General features: G+C 48.9%; 1 protein-coding gene across 1 annotated transcript; it reads left to right on the top strand.

Annotated features, from left to right (window-relative positions):
• Positions 1 to 22,249: 22,249 nt before the first annotated feature.
• On the top strand, positions 22,250 to 23,179 carry LOC123348800 (olfactory receptor 11G2-like). The gene has a single exon (XM_044986441.1). It carries the CDS (start codon positions 22,250 to 22,252, stop codon positions 23,177 to 23,179), a length of 930 nt encoding a protein of 309 aa, XP_044842376.1.
• Positions 23,180 to 24,771: the final 1,592 nt, after the last annotated feature.

The following is a 24,771-nucleotide window of genomic DNA, read 5'->3' as shown; positions in this document are numbered from 1 at the left end:
TCCTATCCTCTGCCTGTGGCACATAACAGCCTAGCCTCCTGTGGGCCATAATACTTAGGTCCAATTTCTGTTGCTGGGTTTAGTGTGAGGGCGCTGAATGATGTTAGCAGCCTGTGCTACACAGGGGGTCAGACTAGATGATATAGCAAACAAAATGTGTTTGAAGGCAGCCAAATGCAAAGGTGTTCATCAAGGAACAAGGAATGAAGAGCTAAAGGGCTCCTTAATCTAGAGGAGGAAGGCAGAACAGGAAGCAGTGGCTGGCAGCTAAAGTCAGACAAATGTAATTTAGACACAAATTTTTATCATTAGCCATCGCAACAAGCTACCAAGGTAAGTGGTGGGGTCTCCATCTCTTGATGCCTTCAATCCAGATGGGATGTCCTTCTAGAAGATGCTGCGGGGCATAGGGGCCCACTGAGTCCCCACCAGACCACAGTTTGGGTTGCTTCCCTTTTCTAGCACTCACCAACTCCTTCCCCTGCTTGGGGCATATCCGAGTCTCTCAAAACAAAAACAGTGCGGAGAAGATCAGAGGAAATAAAGGGAAAAGGGGGCTTAGTTTCTTGGTAACCCCTTTGGGGCCCATTTTGTCTGTAAGCTTTTTAGTGTCCTGCTAAGGATTAGAGTCCATCCTTACACCCCCACCCAGCCTTTCTGTAACCTTCATTCTGTATCAGGGGCAGACAGTGTCAGGAGCAGCAGGGTCCATGACTCACTCTCTCTTTGCTGATTTGCCCCTGTAGCTAGATTTCTCCCAGCTATCTTCTCCTACTTGCCATCCCTTCCTGTGGCAGGCTTTCCCTTTTTTAATCCAGTCTCCCACGCCCCATCTAACCCACTGCACCTCACTCGCCTCTCAGATTTGGGGATATAGTCCAGGAATCTGGACATAGACTTCTCTTGTTATAACTCACTGGACCCACTCCCCAGAGAAAGAAGCAGGAGACTTTGTGATAATTACCCTCTGTACATTTCTTAAACAAGCACCTAAGTGTCAAAGGGATTCTGTCATAAATAGAAAGGGAAGGGTAACCACCTTCCTGTATACAGTACTATAAAATCCCTACTGGCCAGGGGCAAAAAAATCCTTTTACTTGTAAAGGGTTAAGAAGCTCAGGTAACATGGCTGGCACCAGACCAACAGGACCAATAAGGGGACAAAATACTTTCAAATTGGGAGGGAGGGGGGGGCCTTGTGTTTATATCCTTGGGGGCAGCCTGTTTAGGAAGAAATCACTTGAGGCCAGAGAGCAGACAGCTAACAAAACTACCATTTTATTTACAGACATACAGCTCACCCAACTGGCCGAAACAGGCTGGGCTATCCCCTAATAATCTAACTCAGTTGCCATAGGAACAAAAACCATGACAACCAAATACACAACATATTCCTCCCCCTTAATAAGAACATCCCCTAAATAAAACACACACTAGACTAGAGAAGGAGGGTAGACTGCCTCCATTCCCGGCTAAACCCTGGGGATTATTTTGCCCCATAACCATGGGTTCGTCCTAGCTAAAGATCCAGCCGATGAGGAGGCCTTCTGTCTCTAGGTGGATTACGGCGAACTTCTGGTGTTGTTGCACCCGAAAGTACCATGGGCTCTGGGTCCGCAGCACGAACAGGTGAGCAGGTGGTATCAGCTCGTGCTGGGCAAAGGGGTATCTCAGCCGCCAGCAGTAATGGAAGAGAACAGTCAGGAACAGGTGATTCGTCATTCGGTGTCTCACCAGAAGAGGTGAAGTCAGACCTCTCAACTGCAGATGTGTCCTGAGGACTGGCATGACCTGGCAACCGCTAATCTACATGTCGCCGCCAGGTAAGATTCTCTGCAGTCCGGACTGTGTAGGAAACAGGTCTTGTTTGAGTGATGATTGTGGCAGGGACCCATTTAGCTCTGGAAGTATAATTCCAAGCCAAAACAGGCTGTAACTGGCTAAAGGTTCGGTCTTTTGCTCTGGGTGCCCGTCTCATGACTTGATGTTGCTACTGATGTTGCACAATTTGTCAGGGTTCAGAAGGTTTCAACAGATCAAAGCAAGTGCGCAGCTGTCGTCCCATCATTAGAAAGGCCGGGGATGCCTGGGTCGTAGCATGAGGTGTGTTTCTGTAGGAAAGTAAGAAGGTATCCAGACGCTTTTGAATGGAGTGTTGTCCCCTTGCTGATTTCAAACCGTGTTTCATTGTCTGCACAAATCTTTCAGCTAATCCGTTGGTGGATGGATGATATGGTGCTGACGTGATGTGGTGTATCCCGTTTGCCTTCATAAAATTTTGAAATTCCTGAGAGACGAACTGCGGTCCGTTGTCGCTCACAAGTTGTTCTGGCAGACCAAAACGACTAAAGAGTCCTTGTAGTTTTTGGATAGTACTCTCTGCAGTAGTGGACTGCATTATAGAGACTTCTGGCCATTTAGAATGGGCATCTACTGCCACCAAGAACATGCTTCCTTCAAGGGGGCCAGCGAAGTCAATGTGAATACGTTGCCATGGGTTTTCAGGCCAGTCCCATGGGTGTATGGGTGCCCACTGGGGTGCATTCCTCACACCCTGACATGACATACAAGCTTTTACCTTCTCTTCAATAGCACTGTCCAATCCAGGCCACCAAAAATAGCTTCGTGCAATTTCTTTCATGCGCACTATTCCACAGTGACCGGAATGTAGATGTTCTAACATATGTGATCTCAATGGTGGTGGAATAATGACACGTTTCCCCCAGAACAAACAACCAGATTGGACCGATAACTCCATCCTCCTGGACATGTAGGTAACAAGGTCGGGTGAGACCGGAGAGGTTTGTCGAGTTTTTCCATGCATCACCAGGTCCATAACTTGGGACAATACTGGGTCAAGGCAAGTTGCCTTCTTTATCTGAGTAGCAGTGATGGGTGTATTCTCTACCTGTTCAAAGTAGAAGATTTCCTTTTGGGCACTATCTTGATGTTTGACCAGCAAAGGCAACCTTGAGAGGCCATCTGCATTGCCGTGCAGAGTGGATTTCCGATATTTGATTTCATATGTGTGTGCTGAAAGTAACAATGCCCAACGTTGCATACGACTAGCAGCTAATGGGGGAATGCCTGTGTAGGGTCCAAATATTGATGTCAGAGGTCGATGGTCTGTGAGAAGAGTAAACTTTCGCCCAAACAGGTACTGATGAAACTTCCGAATTCCAAAAACAATTCCTAATGCCTCATGTTCGATTTGGGCGTAGTTAGTTTCTGATTTGCTTAGAGTGCGTGAAGCAAAAGCAATATGTCTCTCTTCTCCCGAAGGCATAATATGTGACACGACTGCTCCCACTCCATAAGGGGAAGCATCGCAGGCCAATTGCAGGGGTAAGGATGGATCAAAGTGCGTTAGAACTTCAGAATTTAGCAATGCATCCTTAGCTTTGTTAAATGCAACATCACAGGCTTCAGTCCACTTCCAGGCTTTGTTCTGCCCAAGGAGCTCATGAAGTGGTTTTAGCAGTGTGGCTAACTGTGAGATGAACTTTCCATAATAGTTCAGTAGTCCTAGAAATGAGCACAGCTGGCTTACATTTCGAGGTGGGGGAGCCTCCACAATAGCTTTAACTTTTGCAGAGGCCTTATGAAGACCCGCAGAATCAACGATGTGTCCAAAATATTCAACAGAGGGCTTGAAGAATTCACACTTGTCTTTGCGAACTCGTAGGCCATACTCTTCCAGTCTTTGTAGAGTAGCCTTTAAATTCTTTAAGTGATCCTCTTCATTTCTTCTAGTGACCAGGATATCATCCAGATAGCACTGAACTCCTGACAAGGCACACAAGATCTGGTCCATAGCCCTCTGGAACAGGGCGGGAGCAGACGTTATTCCGAAGGGTAGGCGACAGTGTCGATAAAACCCCTTATGAGTCACAATAGTCAACAGCTCTTGGGACTTTTCATCGACGTGCATCTGTAAATATGCTTAACTCAGATAAATCTTACTGAACTTTTGTCCCCCAGCCAGGCCTGCGAAGAGGTCATCGATGCGGGGAAGCGGGTATTGCTCTGCACACAACACTGGGTTGACAGTGACTTTAAAATCACCGCAAATCCGGAGAGAGCCATCTTTCTTCACTATTGGAATGATAGGAGTGGCCCATGAGCTATGGGTAACTGGTATTAGGACTCCATTGGTGACCAGGCGCTCCAGGTCTGCTTCAACTTTGGCCTGATGGCATATGGCACAGTTCGGGCTTTCAGATATTTTGGTGGACTGTCAGGTTTAATGTTCAATGTCACAGTGATTCTCTTCATACTTCCCAAATCATCTCCAAAAACAGCAGCATGTTTCCTTAGTATAGGGGTTAGACTGGTTTCTTCTTTAGTCATCCGGTGCACTTCTGCCCAGTTCAGTTGAATCTTCCCAAGCCATGACCTACCCTTTAAGGCTGGGTAGTTACCTCTCACCACAAACAGTGGCAATTTAGCAGCCTGTCCATTAAGCTCCACCTTAACATCAATAGTGCCCAACATGGGCACAGCTTCTCCCGTATACATCACCAGAACAGTGTTTGTTGCCTTAAGCGGAAGATGCTGTAGCTTTTCTTTATACACAGTCTCGGAGACCAGCGAGACGGCTGCACCGGTGTCCAGTTCCGTGCGTATAGGTTTGCCATCTAACAACAGGGTTACCCAGTATTCATGTGAGCCCACTGCCAAAGACAAAACATGCAGTGGCACTTCCTCTTGCGATGAGGTGTCACCTTGATCATCCTGGGTCTGCTCTAGGGTAGGGTTCCTCTTTTTGTCGGCCAGACCACAGGCCTCTTTTTCTTTTGTTTACAGGCACACTCAATGTGTCCCTTTTTGCCACAGTGTCGACACACCAGGTCTTTACACCAGCATTCTGATGCCTGGTGACCCGGCTTACCACAGCGGTAACATTCTTGACTCTACACAGTTTTGTGGGTCGGTTCTTGTGATACTTTTTGCACCCTAGGGGATGCACCGATGTATTGTGCCTCCCTTGTAGCCAGTTCAATGGAAACAGCAGTATCAACAGCCTTCTGTAATGTAAGCTCAGCCTGTATCAGTAGGCACTTCCTTATAGCTTCACTGTAGAGGCCACACACTAACCTGTCACGCAGGGCATCATTTTAACATCTCTTTAAATTCACAGTTTTCTGCTAGCTTTTTTTAAAATTGCTACAAATTGTACAACTGTTTCATCTTCCTTTTCGTCTCTTTTGTGGAACCTATATTTTTCAGCAATTACCAGTGGTTTGGGGGAAAAATGGGACCCCAGGATTTCCACAATGTCACTGTAAGATTTAGTCTCAGGCTTAACAGGGTGTTGTAAGCTGCGTAGCAGGGAGTAGATTTTAGCCCCTACAACACTTAATAATATTGGCACCTTCTTCACTTCTTTAATGTCATTTGCAATAACAAAAAGCTCAAAACGCTCAGTATACACATGCTACTGCTCTATATTCTCATCAAAAGGTTCCAGTGGCCTGGTCAGAGTAGCCATGATTTTTAGTTTCACTTTCACAGTCAATGGAAACAAGCAGGTTTTTTGTTTGTTTGTTCTTTACCTTGACTTCTACTTCCTTCTCTTACTGGAGCAGCACCGGAATCCCACCCTCGTCATCACTTGTTATATCCTTGGGGGCAGCCAGTTTAGGAAGAAATCACTTGATGCCAGACAGCAGACAGCTAACAAAACTACCATTTTATTTACAGACACAGAGCTCACCCAACCTGCCGAAACAGGCTGGGCTATCCCCTAATAATCTCATTCAGTTGCCATAGCAACAAAAACCATGACAACCAAATACACAACACCTTGTTTTGTCTGTTCTTTGTCTATCTGTTCTGTGTGCTTGCCAGAGACAGATCAACAAAGTAAGCAATCCAACTCCATTAGTATTAGTAAGTACTAGTGAACTAATGCGTTAGCTTACTTTTATTTTGGCTTCTGATTTCCTTTGTCTAAGAGGGAGGTTAATCCCTGGTTTTGTAACTTTAAGGTTTTGCCTAGAGGGGGGATCCTCTGTGTTCTTGAGTCTTTTGTTATTCTGTAAAGTACTTACCATCTCGATTTCACAGAGGTGATTCCTTTACCTTTTCTTTAATTAAAATTCTTCCTTTAAGAACCTGATTGATTTTTCATTGTTTTAAGATCCAAGGGTTTGAGTCTGTGTTTACCTGTACCAATTGGTGAGGATATTATTCTCAAGCCTTCCCAGGGAAAGGAGTGTAAGGGTTTGGGGGGATATTTGGGGGAGATAGGGCTCCCTAAATGTTTGTTTAAATCACTTGGTGGTGGCAGCATTACCTAATTCAAGGTCCAAGGAAGGATATGTGCGTTGGGAAGTTTTTAACCTAAGCTGGTAGAAATAAGTTTAGGGGGTCTTCATAAGGTCCTCACGTCTGTGCCCTAAAGTTCAGAGTGGGGAGGGAACCCTGACAGGATCTAAGTCCCATTGACTTTTAATGAGACTTAGGCACTTTGGAAAACATTACCCAAGTATTCTGATCACTCACTCCCACTTCCCTCTCAGAGCCAAGGAAATAAGGGGTTCTGACTACCACTCTCTTTCTCAAAACACTTCATCATGTTCCCCTCCCAGGTAGAGAAGGATAACCCAGGTCTCCTGGATTTTTCTCTTTCTCAGGAGTCAAGCAACCATCCAACTTTTCTCTGAGTCTCAGATGCTTTCCAGCAACTCAATGCTCAGTTAACTACACACAAAGAAAACACTTGCAAAATTTAAATGCAAAACCTGAAACTTCTGTGAAGTTTTTCATAATCCCACTTGGAATCAAAATGACATGTGCATAATGCCCAAGTTCTCAGTGTAGCATCTTTTTTGGCCATGTCTAGTGAAACTCTGGTTGATTCCAGGGGATTTTTCATCCTAATACCAGTGTTAGTGGAAGGGTCAGAAATGATATAATGAAATGACTTCTGGGGCTAATTCCTCTTTCAGCCTAGTGTGACAGTCTGTATCCCTATGTTCACCCTTTTTACAAAACTATAATGGATTTTGTACAAAGTACACCTTGTGAGGTATCTTTTGAAAACTCATAATGTGCTGATCATTATTTTCATGGTAAAATATGTGTGGCAACATTGTAGGTAAAGTTATAAGATTCTACTGTATTACATTATTGAGGCATATTCCAAGCAGGCACAAACCAGTCCCTCAAAGACAAAAGGCAAACTGATGCCTCAGCCAGGTGTCAATGAAATCAAATGAACTATCAGGTGGTTATGCAGCCATTCTTTGGCAGGAAAGAGGATGTGAGTGAGGAATTTACATATCGGCAAAGAAGGAGGAGCAAGTTCCCGTCCCACAGACCTTCTGTCTCCTGAACCCCCACCAGAGATGATTCTCAAAGAGGAGGAAAAAATACAAAAATGGGGAACAGATGCCCCAAATCTTCTCTCCCTTCATCTCTACTCATGTCAGCCAGAACACATGAAGAACAAAGGAAACAGATTGGGACTGGTGGAGAGATTCAGCCAGTAAGGCTGCCAGGACATGTGGTGAGAGAGACTTGCGCCTTGAATTCACTGAGCTTTTTTAAGGCTGCTAAATTGGCAGTGCTGCCGGTGCTACTGTTCTTGGAGCTCTGGTGTTAGCTGCACAGAGAGTGAAGCGTACTGATTCAGCAGACCTCCCTGTTATTCATAAACAAAGACCACAGGCTCTGTACAATGGGGAGGGCACTTTTCCAGATTTATTGTTGACAAAGCACAGTATGAGGGCCTTATAGATACACTTAACACATGTATGCCCATGAGAATGGTACTGGTACAATCAGGACACCAGAATCGTGTTCCCTTGCACCTGCCCAAAGATGCCCCTCCTATGACTTCTCTTTTTATACATAGAATCATAGGACTGGAAGGGACCTCAGGAGGTCATCTAGTCCAGTCCCCTGCATTCATGGCAGGACTAAGTATTATCTAGGCCATCGCTGATAGGTGTTTGTCTAACCTACTCTTAAAAACCTCCAATGACGGAGATTCCACAACCTCCCTCCTTGATACAAACAAGCTATGTATCATACTCCAGATGTTGTTATTTACCATCTGTCATAAACAGACAGTTAAGGGTTAATTTCTCTTTTACCTGTAAAGGGTTAAGAAGTTCACATAGCCTAGCTGACATGTGATCAGAGGAACCAATGGGGGAACAAGATGTTTTCAAAGAGGGAGGAGGGAAATCAGTCTTTGGTCTGTTCATAAAAGTTTGTGCCGGAGTACAGGATCCAGGAATCAGCCATCTAACATTTCTTAAAAGTAGTAAGTGTTTAGAGAAGGAATGTATTAGATTATGTTTATTTTCTTTTGTGACTTTGTTTTGCATAGAGGAAGAATCAAATTGGGTTTCTTTGTGTAATTAAGGTTTTGCCAAGAGGGACATCCTCTGTATTTTGAATCTGTTGTCTGTGAGAGTAGCTTGCATGCTATTCTCACAGAGGTATTCCTTTCACCCTTTTTCTTTAATTAAAATCTTCTTTTAAAAGCCAGATTGATTTTTCCTTTTTTTAAGATCCAAGGGTTTTTTTGGATCTGGGCTCAGCAGGAATTGGTGGGAGGTGAATCATTCTCAATCCTGCCAGGAAAAGGGGGATAAAAACTGGAGAAATATTTGGGGGGAAGACAGAGTATCCAAATGACTCTCCCATAAACGTTTGTTTAAACTATTTGGTGGTGGCAGCTATTAGATCTAAGCTGGTAAATAAGCTTAGGGTTATCTCATGCAGGTCCCCACAGCTGTACCCTAAAGTTCAGAGTGGGGGTGACACCTTGACACCATCCTCATTGGCGTATGTGCCAGTTTGAATAAGATATCCTTATCCATTATCCTGTTATCCCCTTCTTATCATTTGAGGTGCCCATGTGTTCCTGTGCCATCTCTTAGGAATGCATTTATTAGTTACCTGAGAGATATGGGTATTTTGGTACCATCCTCTCTGGTCAGGAATGTGCTTACTTGGTTTGATGACACCCAGTGTGTGCTACTACTTTGCCAAGTCCAGGCCTACTCTGGTTCATGGCCTTTGGTTCACGCTGCTAGTTTTGCTGAGGGCTCCACCATGGCTTACGGGTGTCTTTGACTATTCCATTCTCCAGGTTGCACTGCTCCTCCAGCTCCCCTTCTGTGGACCCAATATGTTACACAGTTTCTTTTTTGACATCCCCCTGGTCATCAAACTGGCCTGCACTGACACATACATGATGGAGGTGCTGCTGGCCTCCAGCAGTGGGCTGGTCACCACAGGAGTCTTCATTGCATTACTCATATCCTATACCGTCATCTTGGTCCAGATAAGGGCACAGGTCATGGAAGGGAAGCACAAAGCCCTGACCACCTCTGCCACCCAGATCACAGTGCTGAGATTGCATTTTGGCCCTGGATCTTTATCTATGACTGACCTTTCCAGAAGTTCATGGTGGACAAGGCAGTGTCTATGCTGTATAGTGATTATTCCAATGCTGAACCTGAAGATCCACACCCTGAAGAACACTGAGATGAAAAGCCCGTCAGGAGGTTAATAGGAAGGATCCTGCTCTCAGAGAGGAAATCAAAACTTTGGTAGACTTGTGTAGTGATTAGTAGGAAGGCTCCTGCTTCTTTCCTGTGGCTTCAGGTGGGGAGTGGGTCTAGTGAGTTATAACAAGAGAAGTCTATCGGTCCAGATTCCTAAGCTATATCCCCAAATCTGGGAGGAGAGTGGGGTCCAGTGGGCTAGATGGGTGTGGAGGACTGGATTCAAAAAGGGAAAGCCTGCCACACGAAGAAATGGCAACTAGCAGAAGATAGCTGGGAGAAAGCTGGCTATAGGGGTAGATCAGCAAAGTGAGAATGAGTCATGGACCCAGCTGCCCTTGACACTGTCCGCCCTGATACAGAATGAAGGTTACAGAAAAGCTGGGTGGGGGTCTAAGGATGGACTCTAATCCTTAGCAGGACATGAAAAATCCTACAGACAAACTGGGCCCCAAAGGAGTGACCAAGAGACTAAGCCCCCTTTTTTCCTTTATTTACTTTGATCCTCCCTGCACTGATTTTGTTTTGAGAGACTCGGATATGCCCCAAGCAGGGGAAGAATTTGGTGAGTGCTAGAAAAGGGAAGCAACCCAAACTGTGGTCTGGTGGAGACTCAATGAGCTCTATACCTCACAGTATCTTCTAGAAGGGCATCCCATCTGGATTGAAGGCATAGAGCGATGGAGAATATACCACTTGCCTTGGTAGCTTGTTGTAATGGTTAATGTTAAAAATTTGTCTCTACATTAAATTTGTCTGGATTCAGCTTCCAGCCACTAGTTCCTCTTCTGCCTTCTTCCCCTAGATCAAAGAGCCGTTAAGTACCTTCCTTGCTTGTTCCTCGATGAATACCTTTGCATTTGGCTGTGTTCAAGCACATTTCATTTGAATTGGCCCTACTTATTAAGCCATTCAGAGCACTCTGTGTCATTTCCCTGTCCTCATCATAATTTACCACTCCACCAGTCTTTGTGTCATCTGAAAGTTATATCAGCAGACATATTTACTTCCAGATCATTGATTAAAATGCTGAATGTCATTGGAACTGAAGAATCTCACTAGAGGATTAGTCCTCATTAATGATTTTTTTTAAAAAATGTATGCAGTGTAGTTGCAGTTGTATCAGTCCCAGGATGTTAGAGAAACAAGGTGGTGAGGTAATATGTGTTATTGGACCAACTTCAGTGGCTGAGAGAGACAAATTTTTGAGTCACACAGAACTCTTCTTCTGGTCTGTGTGAAGCTCTGTGTGGCTTGGGGTCTCTCTCACCAACAGAAGTTGGTCCAATAAAATATATCACCTCACCCACTTTGTCTCTCTATTTTTTTAGCTCAATCAATTAACCAGTTCTTAATCTGTTTAATATGTGCTGTATTGACATTATAATGTGATTTTTTTTAATTAGAAGGTTGTGTAGCACTAAGTCAAACATCTTCCAAAAGACTAAGGACTAGATCCACAAAGAGGTTTAGGAACCTAACTGCCACTTTTGATGCCTTATCCAATACTAAGCTCCTCAAAAGCTCTGCTTAGCTTGCAGAGGTGTGCACTGCCTCTTCTTCTGGCATATTTTACAAGAAGTGGAGCTACTTCAATAGGAGGGATGGAATGAAACCCACCTCAGTATACCCTATAACCCAGCGGTTAGGACAGTCACGTGGGAGGTAGGTTACCTGGGTTCACGTTGTTGCTCTGAATGAGGCAGATTAAAGGTTTAAATAGGGGTCTCTAACATGCTTGGTGACTTCTTTAAACACTGGGCTTCTGAGTAAAATGGTGCACATACGTCCCTTCTTTTTGTGCAAGAAAGGGCTGACCTGGGTTAGCTGTCTGAATCCAGGAGAGTGAACATAAGAACATAATATAAGAATGGCCATACTGGGTTAGGCCAATGGTGCATCTAGCCCAGTATCCAATCTTCTGACAGTAGCCAGTACCAGAAGCTTCAGAGGAAATGAACAGAACAGGGCAATTATTGAGTGATCCATCCCCTATTGCTGAGTCCCAGCTCAGGGATTTATAGGTTTAGGAGACCCAGGGTATGGTGTTTCATCCCTGACCCTTTTGGCTCATAGCCATTGGTGGACCTATCCTCCATGAACGTATATAATTCTTTTTCTGAACTTGGTTATACTTTTGGCCTTCATAACATCCCCTGGCAATGAGTTGGAGAGATTGACTGTGAGTTGCGTGAAGAAGTACTTTCTTACGATTGTTTTAAATCTCCTGTCTTTTAATTTGTTTGACCCTTGGTTATTGTTTTATGAGAAGGGGTAAATAACACTACCTTATTCACTTTTCTCACAACATTCATGATTTTATAGACCTCTATCATATCCCCCTTTGTCATCTCTTTTCTAAGGCTACGTCTATACTACCCGCCCGGGTCGGCGGGTAGCGTTGGACTTCTCGGAGTTTGATATATCGTCTCTCATCTAGACATGATATATCGAACTCCGAACGCGCTCCCATCGACTCCGGAACTCCACCACCGCGAACGCCGGGCGCGGAGTTGACGGGGGACCCTCGGACTTCGATCCCGCGGCGTCTGGATGGGTGAGTAGTTCAAACTAAGGTAGTTCGAGTGCGTACCTTAGTTCGACCCCGCCCCCAGTGTAGACCAGGCCTAAGAAGAACAGTCCTTGTCTTTTTCCATCCCCTTAATAATTTCATTGCTATTCTCCTCACTTTGTCCAATTCTAACATATCTTATTTTGAGATGATGTGACCAGAACTGCACACAGTATTCAAGGTGTGGATGCACCATGGATTTCTATGGTTGCATTATGATATTTTTCTGTTTACATATCTATCCCTTTCCTAATGGTTCCTAATAATCCATTAGCTTTTTCGACTGCCACTGCACATTGAGCAGAAGTTTTCAGAGAGCTATCCATGATGATCTTTTCCTTGAGTGGTAATAGATTATTTAGATCCCATAATTTGGGATTATGTTTCTGAATGTGCATTACTATGCAATTACCAGCACTGGATTTCAATCCCAGTCACCCAGTTTAGTGAGATTCTTTTGTAACTCTCCACCATCAGATTTGGATTTAACTATCTTGAGTAATTTTGTATTGTCTGCAAATCTTGCCAATTCATTTTTCACCCTCCTTTCCAGATCATTTATGAATATGGGGTATAGCACTGGATCCACTAATTACCTCTCTCCATTGAGAAAACTGATCATTCATTCAAATTCTTTATTTCCTATCTTTCAACCAGGTACTTATCCATGAGGGGACCTTCCCTCTCATCCCATGGTTGCTTAGTTTGCTTAAGAGCCTTTAGTGAGGGACTGGAGTGGCCATGCACACGTCCTTGGAATATTGGACATTCCAGCACTTCTGGGAATGGTGTGGGGCTGCTCTTCCCAGAGTGACCTTTTCATGCTGCATGGGTGATGTCATTTGCAACAGTGTACTGCCCCGCCCCAGCTGGATGGGGGAGAAAGCAGCCAAAAAAAGTAGTCTGGTGTAAAACTGTACAAGTGGCCTCACTCTGTCCAGACTCCAGTAGTGAGGCCCTTCACCCTCAATCCTTGGAGAGTTTTTCCAGTTTCCAGTTTTCACCCTCATCCATCTTTATCCAACACTGAGAGTTTCCAAAGGAAGAAGTAACCCAGCTTGAGTATCAGGTCCCAGGTGGAGTTTGAAATGTGTTATGTATGAGAGAGAGACAATGTGTGTGTGTGTGGTTGTGAGTCTGCTATTCCCTATGGCTGTAAACACTAGACCCCTCTCCACTCCCAGTGCTCTGGATAGAACATTGGAGTCCTGTTGATCATTTCCTTTCAGCTCCAGGGTCCTCTGATGAATCCAGCGAATGACAACAACCCAGTGAACAAGGGCATCCTGCTGGGTTTCCACTCCCTAGGCCAGCAGAGCTGCACTCTCCTCTGTGCTCTTCTCCACCTACGCTGGGACACTGGCAGGCAACCTGTGCATTGTATGGGCTATCCTGCAGGATCCTGCCTCCAATGCTTGCCCATATTCATCCTTCTGGGGAAATTCTCCTGGCTGGAGATCTGCTATATCATAACCACAATGCCACAGATGCTGTCTGACCTGGTGTCCCACACTATCCCCATCTCCTTCCATGCCTGCTTCATGCAGTTCTACTTCCTTTCCGCAGGGTCACTGAGTGCTTCTTCCTCTCGAACATGGCCTTGGATAGGTTCCTGGCCATCTGCTGTCCCTTTTACTGCCCTGTATTCATGTCCCACCAGCTCTGCTGGGCCTTAATGGTCTCCCGCTGGCTCTCCAGATTCCTGTGGTTCATGATGCCCATGGTCCTCATCTCCCAGCTCTCCTTCTGTGGCCCTGTGGTGGTGTATGCACACCCTGTCCCACTTCAGAGTGGATCGTCGGTGCACTGATACCGCGGTTACAGTCTGCCAGACTGTCCTGGACCTCTCAAAAGTGTGGCCCAATGGCCAGAATCAAAGCGGCAGTCCTTGGGTTGTGGGCTGTGTTGCCTAATGGCACGAGACAATATGACTGCCCACGAGCACAGGATGGTGTGGCCTAGTGGCCGGAGTCAATATAGCGGTCTTTGAGTGCAGAGCAGCGTGACCTAGCCGCCAGAGTCAATATAGTGTCCCTCAAGCACAGGGCAGCATGACCTAGTGGCCAGAGTCAATACAGCTGCACTTGGGTGCAGGGCTATGTGGCCTAGTGACCAGAGTCAATAAAGTGGCCCTTGAGTGTAAGGCAGAGTGGCCTAATGGCTGGAGTAAATATAGCTGCCCTCGAATGCAGGGCAGCATGTCCTAATGGCCAAACGTGGGGGCCGTCACCAAAAGGGGGCAGCTGGGGTAGGGGGACCTGGGTCAATCCAACTCCACTGGGTTCTGACCTAGGGCCATAACAGTGGTGGAATGGTCTGCCACTGGGTCAGTGAAGAATCCAACCACAACATGCTGACCTTACACAGGTAGGAGATACTACACACCCCCTCTCCCTGGGTCACTTCCTACTGGGCTTCCTGAAGCTTCAGCTCATATGATGTTAGAGTCTCCGGGCTGCTTGGTGCAAGTACTCCCTCGGACTCTGACTCCAGCTGGTCTGCTATGGGCAACAGGTCTCCGGTCTGGATCTCGGGCTCGAACCTACACCAAGCATCCTTCCTCCTTGGCAGTCAGCCCAGACTGAGCTAGGCTGCTCTCCTTTATACTAGCATGGCACTTGGAGCATGCCCAGCATGGTCTGAGGGGCAGGACTTCCTCCACCAATAGTGTGGGATTAACCCTTTCCTGCCTAGTGTGGAGTATGCACACCCCCTCACAGGCCCCAACACCCTGGATCATTTTGTTTGGGTGACCTGGCCCCATAGGTGGCTGCTTCTTGCGAGACAACTTCTTGGACTGAACAGGCCTGCTGTGCCCTGAGCACCCCCATCATCTTCACCACCATCGTCGTCATCCTGGCTTCCTATGGGCTAGTTGAAAGGGCAGTGCTGCCCTCAGGGACTGAGCAGCACAAGGGCTTCTCCATATGCAGCTGGTGATCATGGTCCTATTCTACAGCTCCATCTATGTCAACCCGGCAGCCTCGGGGAGCAGCAGGCTCAACCTGCTGATCTACAGCCTGAGAAACAAAGAAATGAAGGAAGCTCTGAGGAGATGCTGTTGGGGAAGTGGCGGAGGGTTTTGCTCTGGCCCCTGTCAGGCATTGGTCAATGGGGTATGAGGCCTTCCCCATCCAGGGGGTGCTGGGTCCAATCCTGCAGGGGGAACACACACAGCATTTTATGTGACCTGCACGAGTCACTTGTAATATTAAAAAATGGCTGTTTAATGGTACACCCAGAACACAAGGGGAAATGGGGAAGTATGTGTCCTTGCTATAGGAAATGAGGCCTGCTTAGTGTGTGTGTGCAGGGGGTAGGAGAGCGAACCAAGTGCATGTGCAGAGATGCTAGCTCGTATCTCTGCCCTTTTTGTGCAGCTGTATTTTATAATTGTTACCTGGATAAATGAGACTGACTCCTATGCAGCCGGGACCAAAATCATGGCAACATTCTATTTGTATGTTACAGACCACACTCCTTTCCCACAGCCAGGGATAGAACCCAGGAGTCCCAGACCCTCGCCAGGCTAACCCAGTAGACTCCATTATCCTCCCATAGCCAGGGATAGAAATGAAAAGAAGATCTCTAGCTAACAGAGGTGTCAGGTCCTGGAACAACCTCCCAATGGTTGGTCGCCCTGAAGGTCCCTTGTGTTTCATGTCTGATGTTCCTAAAAACTTCAGGGTTTCAGCTAGTCACTTGCAGAGCTGAGGGATACCCCCCCAAATCGATTTTTGGAGCTTGTTTGTGTTGTTGTCTTCTCGGTCTGAAGCATTAGGATTGCCACAGATGGAGATGGGACACTGGGTGGGGGGGGGCAGGGCTCTGAGGTAGCACAGAGCCAAACTCTCTCTCGAGTGCTTGGTTGGCAGTTCTTGCTCAGATGCTCAGGGTCTAACTGGTCTCCGTATGTGGGCTGGGGCAGGAATTTCCCCCCAGCTCAAATTGGCAGTGACCTTGGGTTTTTCCACCTTCCTCTCAAGTATGTGGGTCAGCATGTGGCTCAGTTGCCAGGACTAGCTGGGTGTGTCTCCTTTAATCATTTCCCTGCCATTGCGAGGGTTTAGGGACTGGTGCACATCAGTAGCTGCTATTCTCCGTCCATGGCACATAACAAGTTAGCCTCCTGAGGTTTGTAATATCTTGGGCCAGTTTCAGTTGCTAGGTGGTGTTGCTGGCCTGAGGTCTACAGACATTGAAACTAAGTGATGTGCTGGTCCCTTTTGGCTTTAAATTCTAACTCTTGTGTCCAGACACCCAACCACACTTCTCTAACCCATTTTCCCACTCCTCTCCCAGACCTATGGATACAACCCAGGAGCACTGACTATGTACTTCCCTCATTTCTCTTACCTACTAGACCCAAACATCCTTTGAGAGCTGGAAAAAGAACCCAGGAGTCCTGGCTTCCAGTCCAGTCCTCTGACCACTGAACTCACACCCACTGCCTGTGCTGTGTCGACTCTTGGCATTAACAGAAGCTGTCCATCTCTGAGAATTGTCTGCCCGGTATCCTTCATGGGAGATAGAGACACTTAATAAATCACATAGACCAGACTGCAAATCCCTTGACGGAATTAGCTTGTTTTGATGTCTAAACATTTCTTGCTCTGGGTATTGATGATTTGGGCCGCTGGCGAAGCCAATTAAGAGCTGAGCTGAGTTTTGCCGCTGGTTCCTGCTTGAAAAGTTGGAGCCAGGCAATTCAAAGCAAAAGTTGTCTCATCTCCTCAGAGAGCTCAGCACAGATCCCAGTGCTAGGAGTGGGGTGGGAGCTGTGGGTCAGGACTGAGGGGCAGAAACAGAGAGGGAAGCTGAGCCTCCAGGATCTGCTCAGTTATTGATCTCTGGCAATGAGCAGAGTTATTATCAGGTTCAAATGGACCCCTGCTCTGCTGGGAACCAACCCACACATTACATATGGGACTCTGAACAGAGCATGCAGTGATAGGGCAGGGAAGAGATGCAGATAGAGGGCCCTTGATGGGCTTGCTAGGGGTCTCCTAGTCCCAGTGAGATTTCTTCCTACCTAGGATTAGCCCTTTCGGCTGGTATATTGGGGCAGAGCCTGGCTCTCACTGAGTGCAAGGGGAGATGGGACCATCTTAAGGAGAAAGCATGGGAATAGGGGAATCTCTGTCCCTCTCAATAGTGGGGATCACCCCATTCTATGGTACCCTACACCTGAGCCACACCAATGCCTCTCTGTAGAGGAAACAGCCCCGTTGTGAGCTTCCCATATATTCCCCCCACCCCAGGTGCCCAAGTCCCTTTCCATATGGGGGTTCACAGTGTTCTGAGCTCCTCCATCTACACCCCTCAGCATAGCTGCACAAGCCACACCCTTCATCCCCACTCCATCCAGCCCTCACATATGGATCTCTCACCTCCACTCGGTACAGCCCCGCCAGCCAGGGCCCTGTCCCCCACTCCATCCAGCACCCACGGCCAGGCACCTCAACCCCAATCTCTCCTGTCCCCCCAGTGAGGCCCCATTCCCCCAATCCATACAGCCCCATCCCAGGTCCCTCACCTGCAACCTGTCAAGCCCCCCCGGCCAGAACTTTCACTCCCAATTTGTCCATCTCTTCTCCACCCCTCAGCAAGCCAGGCCCCTTGCATCCCCTCTGTCCAGCAGCCCTCCTCTGCAGCAAGGCCCCTGAACCCCACTCTCTCTCCAGCCTGCACAGCTAAACCCCTCATCACCCCCAATCTGTCCAACCCTCTTCATCTTGGCCCCACCGCCGCATGTCATCAAGCCCCCACCTCCCCCTATGCCAGACCCCTGACTCCCACTGCATCCAGCCTCCTGCCATTCAGGCCCTTAAGCCCCACTCCCTCAAGCCCCCCTGCCAGATCCCTCAGCTGCACTTCATCAAGCCCTCTCTAGCTAGTCACCACACACCCACTCCATCCATCACCCCACTTCATCCAACCCCGCTAGCAAGGCCCCTGAGCCCCCTTCCAGCCAGCCACCACATCCAGACCACTCACCTCCATTTGGTCCAGCCCCCACAGTCTCTAGCCCTGGTCCCTGCTTCGTCCAGCCTCCAAAGCCAGGCCCCTCATGCCCACTGAATCCAGCCCCCAAGCCCCCGAACCCCACTCTATTCACCCCCACAAACAGGTCCCTCTCTGCCCCTCCACCCAGGCCCCAGCCAGGCCCCTCACCCCCACTCTGTCCTGCCCAACCCAGCAATGCCCCTGAATCCTACCCTGTCCAGCCCCCACAAAAAGACCCCTCACCCCTACTATGTCCAGCTGCCATAACAAGACCCCCACTCCATCTAGCCCCACCAGCCAGGCCATTCACTCCATACTCCATCCAGATTCCTCAGCCAGGCCCCTCACCTCCACTTCATCCAACCCTCCCCAGGTCCCTCACCCCCAATCTGTGCAGCCCCCCAGCCATGCTCCTCACCCCCACTCCATCAAGTACCCCCTCCAGGGCCCCACCCCCACTCTTTCCAACCTCTGTCCAGCCAGGCCCCTCACCTCCAGCACCCCCTCTCCGTAGCAAGGCCCCTGAACCCCAATTTATCCAGCCCCCACAACCAGGCACTTCACCCCCACTCCATCCAATGCCCCCAGACACACCCCTCAATCCCACTCTGCCCAGCCCCGCCCCATCCAGGGCCCTCACCCCCAATCTGTCCAGCCCCACAACCAGGCCCCTTGCCCACCCCATTGAGTCCCTCCAGTCACCCCCTTACTCCCACTGCAGCCAGCCTTGCCACCCAAGACCCTTACCCACAACTTCAGCCAATACCCCTCAGCCAAGCCCCTCACACACACTCTGCCCAGCCCCCCACCCCAGGAAAGCCCCTGAACCCCACTATTTCCAGCCCCACCACCAGACCCCTCACCTCCACTCCATGCAGCCTCCCCAGCCAGACCCCCACTCCCACTCTGTCTAGCTCCCACAACCAGGCTTTTCACACTCAATCTGTCCAGGTGCCCAGCCAGGCCCCTCAGCTTCAAACCATCAAGCCCCACACCCCCAGCTAGGCCCCTCAACCCCACTCTCTCCAGCCTCCCAGCCACACTGCTCACTAATACTTGGCCCAACCCCCCTTCACTCCCCCATGCCCTGCCAGGCCCCTCTCCACACTCCAGCCACCCCAAGGAGATCACCCTGTTTATTTTGGCAAAAACTGGGGAAAAAACTGATTTTAAGTGGCAAGTTTTCCAGTTTTCACCCTCATCCATTGGATTCCGACCAGAGTGGGGTCTGGGGTCTGACCAGAGTGGGGACAGGGCCCAGCCGAGTGAACAGCTTGGCCTAGAGAAGCAGGGAAGTGTGCGACCTGCTAGTTAATGATTAATGTGGTGCCGGCTGAGTATAGGACTCACACTATGGGGAGTTCAGAGTTTTGCTCTTCCCTTGTCTTGGCAAAAGAGAATCACATCATCCCCCCGCAGTGGAAGGTCTACACTTGCCCTGTGTTTATAAAGCATCTTCGCCCTTCCACACAGCACAGGTGAGATGCAGCCAGCTCTGCGGTGGGGCAGCTGGGTGACAGCCGCAGAGTGACACTACATGGAGATGGCGCACCTGCAGCTGAGATGCAGCCAGCTCTGGTGTGAGGTAGCTCGGTAACAGCGACACAGCAACACTGCATGGAGATGGCTTGCCTGGTGCTGAGATGTGGCCAGCTCTGGGGAAGGACAGCAGGGTAACAGCCACAAAAGGATGCCGCAAGGAGATGGCTCGATTGGCACTGAGGCACAATTACAACTATTACAAACACAGAGGAAGGTGATGTGCTTGCTCTGCAACTTAATTCAGATATGTTCAGTACAAATCACAGAAGGTTGCGACCTGACTGCATTGAAGAAGAGACCAGTATTGGAAGGTGGAGTGAATGAAATGAGGTGTAAGGACATCACTTGGCCCATGGAATTGCTTTGAAAAGAGGCATGATGCTGAGGTTGGCTGTAGGAGATAAGCAGAACACTAGTGAGACCAGATTGGGTGGAGCCTAGGATTCTGTGGGCTAGAGAATAAGAAGAAATTAATGCAAGTATAGATGAAATTGTGCAGGGCCTTGGAAGTGTAGGAAAGTAACTTGAGCCTGTAATGGAATAGTAGGGGAGGCCAGTGAAGCGATTGCAAGAGGAGGTGGGTAAGATGGCTGGAGTGCCAGAGGAGGGTTATCATTGTAACTGCGGATACAGAAGAGGGAAAAGGTGATAAGCAAGGAGTCTTGAGGGGAGGAGTTTACACTAGTCAAAGTAAGAGATGTCCAAGGCAAGGACCAGGGTTTTGGCTAATGGGTGAAGCTGTCCAAGCTGAACCTATACATCCTTCTGCTCTGAACTGTGTTATCATAGAATCATAGAATCTCAGGGTTGGAAGGGACCTCATGAGGCATCTAATCCAACCCCCTGCTCAAAGCAGGACCAATCCAACTAAATCATCCCAGCCAGGGCTTTGTCAAGCCTAACCTTAAAAACCTCTAAGGAAGGAGATTCCACTACCTCCCTAGGTAACCCATTCCAGTGCTTCACCACCCTCCTAGTGAAAAAGTTTTTCCTAATATCCAAGCTAAACCTCCCCCACTGCAACTTGAGACCATTACTCCTTGTTCTGTCATCAGGTACCATGGAGAACAGTCTAGATCCATCCTCTTTGGAACCCCCTTTCAGGTAGTTGAAAGCAGCTATCAAATCCCCCCTCATTCTCCTCTGCTGCAGACTAAACAATCCCAGTTCCCTCAGCCTCTCCTCATAAGTCATGTGCTCCAGCCCCCTAATCCACTGGCCCACATGCCATAAGTGGACTGTCGCTATTTAGCATCATTGGCATTCCTGCAAGAAACAAGCCAGGCCAAATCCTGCAGTCCTTTCGGGCTCGGCCATGAGCTTGGCTGTGTGTTTGTGCAGGGAAGCAAGGAAGAATATGGAGGCCCTTTGCTATCCTTTGCTGGCTATGTGCGTTGACAGATCTGGTGCTAGGGGACAACACCCATGAACAGGCTGTGGTGTCTGTGCCTGCTGGAGGGAATGAACTCTGCTCAGTGGGTGCAGAGAGCAAGAGAACCCAGCACCTGGTAGGAGATGGCGCACTGCCTTAGTACTGCCAGCCTGGGCTTCAATGTGTCATGTGTCCGAGGGGCTGGTGCTGGAGCTTTCAATGTAGCCTTATCTTGACACCCCCAAGGCCTGTTTGTGGGAGTGGGGGGTTGTGTGAGTGGAGGTCTGTCTGTGTGTGTATGTGTTGAGGGAGGGCTGAGGGGGGGCTCTGGAAAGCTGTGTGCAAGGAAGGGGAAGTGGAGTGGACTGTGTGTATGTGTGAGGGGAAATTGGTGTGGGACGTTTGTATTGGTGCTGCATGGAAGGCTTGTGGGGGCTCTCTCTGGTACTCATACAGAGATCAAATCCAAACCTGGCCGCTCCTACGCACCCCAGAGACCAAGTCCCAGGGACCCAGTGATTCAAAGAGCAGATATCAGCCCCCTCTTGCCCAGCTCCCGTCACAGCAGAGGCGGAGAGAGGAGGCTGAGATCTCACAGCCAGGTGGGTTTTCACACACAGCTTTCTTCTTGCTTCTATTCTTCCCCGGCTGCTGCACTATTCTGCCACCGCACCTCCCTGCTCCAACCACTAACCCAGCCACGCACAAGTGCAGGCTGTAAATTAGCAGGAGGTTTCTAGATATCAGAGGGGGGATGTTCTGCAACAGCCTCCCAGTAGGACTTGTGGAGTTGAGCAACTTAGTTTTAAGGGTGAACTGGACAAATATATGAGTGTGATTGTATGACGGGGCTGCTTGTGATGGGTGTGGGGAGACAGGGCTCAGCAGCCCAGGGGCTAACTTTCAGGAAATGTTCGATGTCCCTAAACCTCATCCTTCAGGGTTTCAGCTGGCCATAGGCAGGGGCCAGAAAGAGACTTCCACCATGTATTCGGAGAGGTTTTTGTTTGGTTGGTTTTTAAATCTGCTTCTTCTGAAGCACCAGGGTGTTGTGGGGTGGGTCAGGGCTCTGAGGTGGAGTTTGCGATGTGAGATGTATGAAAGAGACTGACTGTGGCTGTGAGTGCTAGTCCCTACTATTGTAACCACTAGACCCCTCTCCTGTCCCAGATCTCTGGGCAGCCCCTTAGAATCCTGTTGATCGTTTCCTTTCAGCTCCAGGGCCCCCTGATGAATCCAGTCAATGGCACCATCCCGGTGACCAAGTTCATCCTGTTGGGTTTCCCCTCCCTGGGCCGGCTAAGCCGCAATCTTGTTTGTGCCCTTTTTTCCTCCACCTACATTGGGACGCTGGCAGGCAACCTGTGCATTGTGTGGGCCGTCCTGCGGGACCCTCGCCTCCAACGCCTGCCCATGTACATTCTGCTGGGGAACTTCTCCTGGCTGGAGATCTGCTATGTCACGACCACCATGCCCCGGATGCTCTCAGACCTGATGAACCCCGGGGTCCCCATCTCCTCCCATACCTGCTTTGTGCAATTCTACATCTTCTTTTGCATGGGGACCACCGAGTGCTGCTTTCTTGCGGCCATGGCCTTGGATAGATACCTGGCCATCTGCCACCCCCTGCGCTACCCCATCCTCATGTCCCCCCACAGATGCTGGTTGTTGGCGGCCTCCTGCTGGGTTGCCGGCTTTCTGTGGTTCGTTGTGCCTGTCGTCCTCATCTCCCAGCTCTCCTTCTGCGTCCTCACCCTGGATCATTTTGTCTGTGATCCGGGCCCATTGCTGGCTTCCTCCTGTGCCCCAGCTCCCCAGGCTGAACTGGCCACTTATGTCCTGAGCTCTCTCATCATCTTTGGTGCTGCCTTCTTCACCCTCACCTCCTACGCGCTGATCGTCAGGGCAGTGCTCAGACTGCCTGCAGGGGCCGGGCGGCACAAGGCTTTCTCCACCTGCTCCTCGCACCTGGCTGTTGTGAGCCTCTTCTGGGGCTCTGGCATGGTCACCTACATCAGCCCATCAGCCGCAGGGGGCAGCGGGAAGATGGCGACCCTCTTCTATGCGGTGGCGACCCCCCTGCTCAACCCACTGATCTACAGCCTGAGGAACAAGGAGATGAAGGATGCTCTGAGGAGGACCCTGCTGGGGAAGCTGTAGGGACAGGCCGGTCAGGGGGGTGGGCAATGGGATATTTCTTTCCCTTCAAGTGGTTGCTCACTCCAATCCTGGAGAGTGAACACACACTTGCATGATCTCTAGAAGTCACTCCCAGTATAAAAAAATGCATTTGATGATACTACCAGAATACAAAGAGGAGCTGGGCGGTGGGGGGGAGGCGGGGGCGCGTATGTGTCCTTGCTGGAGGAAATGAGCCCTGCTCAGTGTGTGTGTGTAGGCAGGCTGGCTCGCCTCTCTGCCCTTTTTGTGCAGCTGTATTTCAAGATTGTTACCTGGATAAATGTGTGTTCACACTTAGAGCCAGAGAGAAAAATTCTGCTCTTATTTTCTTTGCTGTCAATTAGGAACAACCCCGGTGATGTCAAGAGACTGACAGGTGGGACACAAATCATGGCAACAGTATATTGTTTTTATGGACTTCATTCCCCTTTCACAGCAAGGGATAGAACCCAGGAATCCCAGACACCCCCATCCCCTGATCTAACCCACTCAATCCCATTTGCCTCCCACAGCCAGGGATAAAACCCAGGAGTCCCAGCACCCCAGATCTAACCCACTAGACCCCACTCCCCTCCTACATAGTGAGGGACAGAAAGGAGAAGACATTAGCTAACAATGAGAGGTATTGAATTCTGGAACAGCCTCCAAACAGGAGTTACAGAATTAATCAACTTCATTCATTTTGAGGATGAGCTGGACAAATCTATGTGTGCAATTGTCTGATGGAGTCTCTTGTGATTGGGGGAAAAAGGGGAGCAGAGCTTGGCAGCCCATAAGGTCCCTTTTGGTTCATGTCTGATGATTCTAAAAGCTCATAGAATCATAGAATATCAGGGTTGGAAGGGACCTCAGGAGGTCATCTAGTCCAACCCCCTGCTCAGACCAGGACCAACCCCAACTAGATCGTCCCAGCCAGGGCTTTGTCAAGCTGGGCCTTAAAAACCTCTAAGGATGGAGATTCTACCACCTCCCTAGGTAACCCATTCCAGTGCTTCACCACCCTCCTAGTGAAATAGTGTTTCCTAATATCCAACCTAGACCTTCCCCACTGCAACTTGAGACCATTGCTCCTTGTTCTGTCATCTGCCACCACTGAGAACAACTAAGCTTCATCATCTTTGGATTCCCCCTTCAGGTAGCTGGAAGGCTGCTATTAAATCCCCCTCACTCTTTTCTTCTGCGGACTAAACAAGCCCAGTTCCCTCAGCCTCTCCTCGTAAGTCATGTGCCCCAATTCCCTAATCATTTTTGTTGCCCTTTACTGGACTCTCTCCAGCTTCATGCTACAGTGTTACAGGGACTCTCATGCTTCAGGGTTACAGCTAGTCACTTGCGGCAGTCAGGAAGGGATGCCCCCCCCCAAAAATAATTCTAGAGATGTTTCCTCCTCCAAAGCATCAGGAATGGCCATGGCTGGAGATGGGACATTGGACAGGGTAGGACAGGGCTCGGAGGCAGCATACTCTGTCTCAGGTGCTTGGCTGGTTGCTCACATGCTCAGGGTTTAACTGGTCGCCGTATATAGGGTGGGAAGGAATTTCCTTCTGGTCAGACTGGCAGTGACCTTGGGT

Source organism: Mauremys mutica, chromosome 13 (genome assembly GCF_020497125.1).
Source record: "Mauremys mutica isolate MM-2020 ecotype Southern chromosome 13, ASM2049712v1, whole genome shotgun sequence".
In the NCBI taxonomy this organism is placed as follows: domain Eukaryota; kingdom Metazoa; phylum Chordata; order Testudines; family Geoemydidae; genus Mauremys; species Mauremys mutica.
This window is presented reverse-complemented; position numbering and strand designations above follow the sequence as displayed.

What these genes read in the sequence shown, in the direction of transcription:
- LOC123348800 (XM_044986441.1), top strand. Translation starts at nt 22,250, where the DNA reads ATGAATCCAGTCAATGGCACCATCCCGGTGACCAAGTTCATCCTGTTG.